The sequence below is a fragment of the Apium graveolens genome, unplaced genomic scaffold (assembly GCF_009905375.1).
Source record: "Apium graveolens cultivar Ventura unplaced genomic scaffold, ASM990537v1 ctg4868, whole genome shotgun sequence".
In the NCBI taxonomy this organism is placed as follows: Eukaryota; Viridiplantae; Streptophyta; class Magnoliopsida; order Apiales; family Apiaceae; genus Apium; species Apium graveolens.
In genome coordinates this window covers 38970-47352 of record NW_027418721.1, presented here as the reverse complement: position 1 = coordinate 47352, position 8383 = coordinate 38970, and the positions used below count along the sequence as shown (strand labels likewise).

Sequence of the window (8383 nt, the reverse complement as noted above, 5' to 3'; positions counted from 1 at the left end):
TCAAAATATTTAGGAGAAGAGGTATTTTATATAAACTATATACCTTGAAAATGACTTGATCAAATGATTTGGTACAAGGCTATATACGACTCCATGGAAAAATCTAGACACTTACTTAATTGCTAGAGTTCAAAACACTCTTGTTTAAATGCTAGATTTTAAAGGACACACTACTAGAATAATCTGTGGATAGTTCTAGAGATTAGACTCATACAGACAAAATCAAGAAAAATATAGAATAATCCAAACACTTCTATTATTTAAGTAAAAATTATATTTTTTTTTAACACCCTTCCTTAATTTTGACTATCCCAAGCAGGCTCCGATATTTGTTGAAGACGTCACTCTTGAGAGGCTTTGTAAAGATGTCAAAGATTTGATCTTTGAGCTTGGGACTTCAATAGTTGACCTCCACTTCATTTCTTGCAATGCACTCTCGAATAATGATATTTTGTGTCAATAGGCTTGCTCCGTTCATGAAACACCGGATTTTTCGCCAAAGCTATAGCAGACTTATTATCAACCAATATTTCAGTAGACTCATTTTCTGGCATGTTGAGCTTCCCCAAAAATTTCCTTAACCTTATAGCTTGACAAACACAAGAGCATGCCGCCACATATTCCGCTTCAAAAGTAGATAAAGTAAAATGTGTTGTTTTTTTGAACTCTATGAAAAAGATGTGTCACTCATAAAGAACACATATTCGGGGGTACTCTTTTGCTCATCAATGTCACCGCCCCAATCACTATCACAGTATCTAACAAATTTGAACTAATTAGAACGATGATAAAATAACCCATAATCCATCGTACCTTTAAGATAACAAAGAATTCTCTTACCCGCCTTCAAGTGTGGTGTTGTTGGAGTCTCCATGTAGCGACTAACAAGTCCAACACTATAAAGTATGTCGGGCTTCGTGCATGTCAAGTATCTCAAACTTCCCATAAGACTTTTGAAGTAAGGTGATCCGCCTTCTCACCTTCTTCTAAATTTGACACCTTTGATCCACACTCAATAGGGGTGCTAACGGCTTGATAATTTTCCAACTTGAACTTCTTCAAAATCTCCCTTGTGTAGTTTCCTTGTGATATTGGTATTCCATCATTCATTTGCTTCACTTCAATGCCAAGATAGTAAGACATAGGCCCAATGTTGGTCATCTGAAATCTTCTCATGTCTTTCATAAATTTCTCAAACATACTAGGACTATTTCCGCAAATATTAAATCATTCACATACAAGCACGCAAGATGAAATTCTTCATTTTTTGTAACCTTGGCATATTGAGCATGTTCATGAGGACACTTGTGAAATCCTTAAGATTGAAAGTATTTGTCAAGTCTACTATTCCACGCCCTTGGCGCTTATTTCAATCCGTATAGGGTCTTATTTAACTAATACTTTTCCTTGTACTTTCACGATGTATCCCAATGGTTGCTCCACATACACAGTTTCTTCAAAAACACCATTCAAAAAGGTAGATTTTACATCCATTATGAATTTTCCATCTATTTTTTACCGCTAACGAGATTATTAGCCTTATAGTCTCCATTCCTGCAACCAGTGCCAATACTTCATCATAATCTACTCCATGTATTTGATTGTAACCTTTGGCTAACCATCTTACCTTGTATTTTTAAACCATGCTTTGAGCATTTTTCTTCACCTTATATACTCATTTCACACCAATAGCTTCTACCCTTTAGGAAGGGTTGTTAACTCCCATGTGTCATTCTTCTTGATAGACTCAATCTTCTCTTCCATTGCTTTCTTCCACCTTTCATCTTGCACGGCTTCTTTGAAGCTTGTTGGTTCAGATTTCGCTAGAAGATAAAGTAGAATTAAGTCGGAAATGGGGGAACCTCATACGTTTCATCATAAATTTCTTGAAGACTTCTATAGTTACTTGACGGTGTCTCATCACTATCACTTGAAGAAGATGAAGGAGTGGTTTCTCCATCACTACTTGTTGCTCATGGTGATGTGGAAGGAGTGATATGTTGCCATAATTTTCTTCAATATCTTCTTCATCAACAAATGGGAAAAAATTATAATCTTCTTGTGCATTGCTCCAATCCCATGAGCTTTCTTCATCAAACACAACATCTATACTAATAAAAAAATTCCATTGAAGGGGTTGTAAAGTTTGTACCCCTTTGCTCTTGCATTATAGCCAACAAAGACATACTTCTCACTTTTTAATCCAACTTTGTTCGTAGCTCATCATCGATATGTGCATAAGTTATGCTTCCAAAAACTCGTAAGTGAGTAAAAGATGGTCTTTTTCCTTTCCATGTTTGTTGTAGAGTCATGTCTTCGACACCTCTTGTTGGACATCAATATTACAAGAAAACGGCACAATCTACCGCTTCGGCCCCAAATTCCTAAGGCATATTTTTGCTCTTTAGCATGCTTCGAGCCATATTAAGACAACTTCTATTTTTTCTTTCCGAGACTCCATTTTATTGAGGTGATCTTGGCATCGTTATGGGTCTTCTTATTCCATGATCTTCACAGATTTTTAAGAACTCATTTGAATTGAATTCGCCTCCTGCGATCCTAATGAATTACTTTTCTTTGACATTCGCTCCTTTTCAACTTGGGTTTTGAATTTTTTATAGTATCCAAAAACTTGAGACTTCTCTTTGAGAAAGTACACCCATATCTTGCGGCTAAAATCATCAATAAATAATAAGAAATAACAGTTTTTGCTATAAAAATGTAGGATTAAAAGGCCCACATACATCCGAGTGAATAAGTTCAATTGAATCATTTGCTCTTGTCATAGATTCATTTAGAAAACTCCTTCTTGATTACTTTCCGTATAGACATCATTCACAAATTTGATTTGGATGATTGATGTGCGACAAACCATTCACTATGTGCTTCTTAGATAGTGAATTTAATCCTTCAAAATTTAAGTGCCCAACCCTAAGATGCCAAAGACAAGAAGACTCTCCAACATAAGGCTTTAAACATTTTGGACCATCATTTTCAATTTTGAGGATAAACATACGATTCTTGGTCATAGGCACCTTAGCAATTAAATTATCACAAGAGTCTCTCAAGTTAAGAAATCCATCTTTCAAAGCATAATGTGAATTTAACAGGGAAACCTGGCTCCCTGATAATAAAAATCCTTGGATAATTTCTTACCATCCCGGTCTCTTGCATCAGAAAACTTTCTAGTCAAATGGAGGCGGGTACGAAAGAGTGGGATATTGATATGTTAGATGACCTAGTTTATCCTCGCGATTCTCATCTTTTTCAAGAAACTCTTTTATCTGTTAATCAAGAGGTTGATCAAGAGGAGTGCTACGGGAGAATATCTTGTTACTAACTCTGACATAAGTCTCGAATAACAAAACCAGCAAAATATCAATTTAACACATATGTTCTCCATTAAAAATCTCCGAGAGAGATTGCCCAAATTAGCATGTACGGGTTACAAAAGCATCTCAAAGTATGAGCTGAATGAAGGGAAGAGTGTCTCATTAATAACTCTGACATTAGTCTCTGAGTAACAAAACCAGCAAAACATAATGTAGCACATATGTTTCATAAACAACTCCAATAGAAATTGCCAAGATCAGAATGTATGCTTCGTAAAGCACCCCAAAGTACTAATTGAATAAAGGGAAGAATACCTCTCTTCCAACTTCAACATTAGTCTCAAGAAACAAAATGAACAAAATATTAATTGCGACCCAAGCAAAAAGAGTAGCTTATAACTACAACTTTTGTCTTCAAAATTTACCCCACAAAACGTTTCACTATAAAATGATCATCATCTATGTAATTACCAGAACATCATAAAATCATTGATCAGAAGGGGAAGAGAAGGGGGAGGAGGTCATATACGAAGCTAAGTAGTCGGACAACTAATGCATATTCAAAATTACTTCCATTTTCAAAATGGTCTTCGGCAAGCAACAAAAGGCAGGAATCATTACTCAATCTGACTGTGGGAAGTACCAGAAGGAGTTTCAGTGTCTTTTTCCGGAGTCTTCCTTTTCCTTTGACCATTATCAGGAGGGGGGGCTGTGCATGCAAAAAGACTGAATTAAACTGACTGAATACGATAAAATGTTATCGTTAATGAGACTGAGAGAACTCAAAAAGGGGAAGACAATGTAAGAATGCTAATGAAATACTCTCTGGATATCGTTGAAAATCAAAGCACAACGCTTCTTAAGAAGTTGAATTACCCGAGGAATAAGGTCATCATAAACTCTCCATTTTCATCTTCAGTTTGACACTCTGTATTCTGACTTAAGGATGCTTGTCTTTTGGGAGACAATTTCTTTAGCACTTCATGCTCATTCCTTGGCACTTCACGTTCAAGGTAGCCTGACTCTGGGAACGCATTTAAGGGGAAAAAACTTTGAAGCCACTCATCTGCAATCATATTAAAAATATGAAACCAATATATCAAACAAAAATGAAAGTGTTACAGTATTATTTAGAAACTACGTATATGGGACAGAACATAAAACGAATTCTTCTAAAGGATAATTGATTTACCTTTCTGCGCAAGGTAGCATTTTCCATTATGAACTCCTGTTCCTGGTAGTGAGGGAAGTGAAAAAATTAGTTATAACGTTCTTTCGATACAACAATACATGTTGTGGTCTTTCATTAGTCGTAAACACCACATCAGTCATGTAATTTTTCTTTTCTCTTTCTTGCAGTCTAGCATCATGCTTCTTGTACATATTGATCGCTATACTTGCAGGACACTTTTTTTTGGCTAAATAAATTGCAAGATACTATATTGTTTACTTAATCTGCGAATTTGACTTGCAAATAAAAACACAAATCTACATGGGACATCACCTATGTACATTACTAGAATTATCAGAGTCATATTTACATCCAATTATTCTTAAGGTTGAATACATTCACGTAATTTCTTCATCAAACAATTTGAAGCTAGTCATAACTGTATAGAAGATCAAAACTGTAACTTTGTACCTTTTTCCTAGATAGGTCCAGTTCCTCCATCAGTAGTTGCTCCTGAAATAATTTAACATTATGTTAAGATAGCCGTTTTTCTGCATAAAACAATTCACTTTATAGATATATTAAGTTACAGGGAGATGCGTAAATAAACCTTCTTGTCCTTGACAGATAATAACCCTTCATTCAATTGCTGCTCCAACTCTTGCAATTCTTTCAAGCCCAAGCCAGTAAGGTCCTTCCCCAATAACTGCCTATAGAAAATGAAAAACATGATAGCAATAAGTATCTTCTTCCAAAAAACTGTTTGACGACTTGGCAGGTATAAGGAAACTTACATATTTTTTAGTTGGAGATCTGCAATGTCCTGTTTCAGACATTCCACTTCTAAAACATCCTTACCCTGAAATGTAGTACATTACATGAAGGCAAATAAAGAAATTAAAACTAGAATAAATGTTCAACTACAATGAGCATCACGTATGTTGATTTATAGAAATGTTCAACTACAACAATGAGCATATCATGCTAGTGACTATTTTGTGGAATAAGATGATCAATAAGGAAATTACGCAATTAAGAGTACTATAATATGCCATGTAAGAGTCCCATCATTGTTAAAAATGACACTCATTTTTAATAAAGACCAGTACCTTATGCTCGATTGCAGAATTTTTCGATTCTACAGATTTGTTGAATCGTGCAAGTGTATGCTCCATACTGCAATAGTGAAGAAATGATAAGTATACTAACAAAATGTTTTACACTAACCAACAAAAGAACTTATTGTACACAGGATTATCCAAAAAACAAACATGGATATATGCTTATATTGTCTCTCGCAGATAATATTCAAGAACTATACTAAGCATCTACCATCCACCCGTGTTCTCCGGTGAGAAATGGTCCTCCATCAATGTAGGGTTCAAGAAGAGATCATTTTGGTTGATTATAAGCCCCAACTGCCTAACAAGTTTTGATATGTTACTAGTATTAGGTCACTTTGATCTAAACAAGATATCTTTAGTGAAAAGGCTTCGTTATAAAGCAGAAGTACTCTCCTATCAATCAACATTCATTCAGACATCTTCTCATGTTTAATTAATTACTTTGAACCGTCAAAACTTGTCCCTAGACTTTAAAAATTGTTCAAATATATCGGATTTGACTCTCATTGACACAGAGCCACGCAGCAACACATTGTTCATATCAGATATGACTCTCATTGATACAGAGCAACGCAGCAACACATAGTTCATATCGGATTATAGAATGCCATCATATTTAACAACAAGATTTCATCAATTTAGGCAGAAATACAGATATATTAATTAAAACCGACAAGCATATATACTAAATTAAAACCCCTTATAAAGCAAGATTAGCAGCCACAGTAATCTTATAATTATGTTACACCTAAGGCAATAAAATTAAAGATAACATGTCAAAATAAACATATTCAGCAGCAAATTATAACAGAAGTAAATCAAAATAAAAAGAGTGAGGGAGAGATCAAGAAAACAGAGAGAGATAGAAAATAGAGAGAGAGATAACAGAGAGAGAGGGAGAGATCAAAAAAAATAAAGAGGGAGGGAGATAGAGAGAGAGAGAGAGAGAAGAAAGAGAGAGGTGAGAGGGATAGAGGTGAGAGGGAGAGAGAGGGGGGTGAGAGAGAGAGAAAGTAGACCTTGAACTAGCAAACTCAAAAAGCTTCCCAGTGCTTAAGAACACAATAATTGCGATCTCAGCATCACATAAAACAGAAAGCTCATGAGCTTTCTTCATTAAACCAGCCCTTCTCTTCTTGAAAGTGGACTGCCTGCTGTTGGCATTTTCAATCTTCGCTATTTCAAGCTTTGCCCGACCCATCTCTCCTTGTCTTTATTTACTGTAATTCACAAAAAATTATGTGTCAATCTCTGATTCTCTCAAACTATATATAAGGTTCTTATTCTGGAGTTATTCTAAAAAAGGAGAAAAATATGGAATATGAAATGCAAAAAGGGGAAATTAGAGCTAATAAGACAAATTTGCATGGGGCAATAGATTTTATATGATACACAATCTCCTCTTTTAAGACACCTTTAGTAATTTTCTTTGTATCAAGTGTGTCCCTTTTTCTATTTATTTCCTTTTCATGATAAAAAAATAATAATAAAATTATTTGAGTATCTTTTTTGTATTATTGTAGCAAATAATAAATAATCTTAATAAAATCTTTTTAGATATAACATTATCTTTTTTGAATATTAGATACCTCAAATTTAATTCAAATATACAGATATTTGATTCTCTTCTTTTTCAATTGAAATGGTTGAGATTTCTCAAAGAGATAAACCTCTTTTAGTATGAGTGATTATCAAACCGCACAAACCGCAAAAATCGTCTTCATCGTCACATTGTACCGTAAAATGCGGTTTTTAGTTTTTATGATGCGATTTGAATTTTTTGATAAACCACGCGATGTAATATTGTTTGCAGTTTGATATTTTTAACAATGTGGTTCAAATCGTACCTAGCTTAAATATTATTAATTTTACCGACATAATTTTATTTTATATCAAGGACATAATAGTCTTAGCCTCTATATGAGTTAAATTTTTATTATACTTATATGTAATAACTATTTTTTTGAATATATATAAATCGTACAAACCGCACCATACTGCACTACATTTTCATGGTATGATTAATGCGGTTTATGAAGTTACGCAGTGCGACAGCGGTTTGAAAATTTCATCTTGAGAAAAAAACTGCACTGCTCGCACGATGATCATTTCATTTTATTATCATTGGTTTGGTCTGAATTGAACATTTATTCATGGAATTTTTTTGAATGGGCTAGAATCAGGTTTTCTTTAAAAAAATAGTCCACAAGTTGGTCCAAACATGAATTTATCCCTATTATTTATTTAAATTTTGAAAATTTTAAAGTTCAACGGTACAATAATAATGAATTTTCTAAACAATATTTTTTATCAATTTTTTTATAGGTTTATTTTAGTTATTCTAAAAGTACAACTTTTATCCTAACTTTATTAAAATTATAAGTTGATTGTAAAAAAAACCTATGACACCCTAACTCCTTACATTTTAGGAGAACTTGTAATTTATCATGATATAATAACCCTGGTTGAAGAGGGGGATTTTAGGAAATACACGATCGTAGTAAAGTTTAATTCTAACGCCTTGATATTTTAGAAAACATGTTAAATTAACAGATACATCTAAGTTTTAATCTAAATGTTTCACTTACCGGTTTTAATACAAAAGAATCTCAATTTCTATGTCAATTCCTGAAATTTTATATAACTACGACCGAGTGTTTTGCCCGAATACTACGGATAAAGCAAGTACTAGAAAATTTTATGATCAAATTTGATGCTACACCGATTAATATTTGTGATTTTATTCAAATATAGTA

At 33.8% G+C, this 8383-nt stretch overlaps 1 protein-coding gene across 1 annotated transcript; it reads right to left on the bottom strand.

Annotated features, from left to right (window-relative positions):
- Window positions 1–4368: 4368 nt before the first annotated feature.
- LOC141702308 (MADS-box transcription factor 23-like) lies at window positions 4369–6843 on the bottom strand. The gene is made up of 7 exons (XM_074506004.1): window positions 6647–6843; window positions 5613–5679; window positions 5298–5362; window positions 5114–5213; window positions 4975–5016; window positions 4474–4566; window positions 4369–4398 (listed from the first exon to the last, which is right to left on the bottom strand). The coding sequence occupies exons 1-7, from the start codon at window positions 6826–6828 to the stop codon at window positions 4369–4371; spliced, it is 579 nt and encodes a 192-aa protein (XP_074362105.1). The 5' UTR covers window positions 6829–6843.
- Window positions 6844–8383: the final 1540 nt, after the last annotated feature.

Coding starts and splice junctions, on each gene's coding strand:
- LOC141702308 (XM_074506004.1), bottom strand. CDS start 6,828: ATGGGTCGGGCAAAGCTTGAAATAGCGAAGATTGAAAATGCCAACAGC. Junction 5,214..5,297: donor GATCTCCAACTAAAAAATAT/GTAAGTTTCCTT, acceptor CATTTTCTATAG/GCAGTTATTGGGGAAGGACC. Junction 4,399..4,473: donor TTATGTTCTGTCCCATATAC/GTAGTTTCTAAA, acceptor ATATGATTGCAG/ATGAGTGGCTTCAAAGTTTT.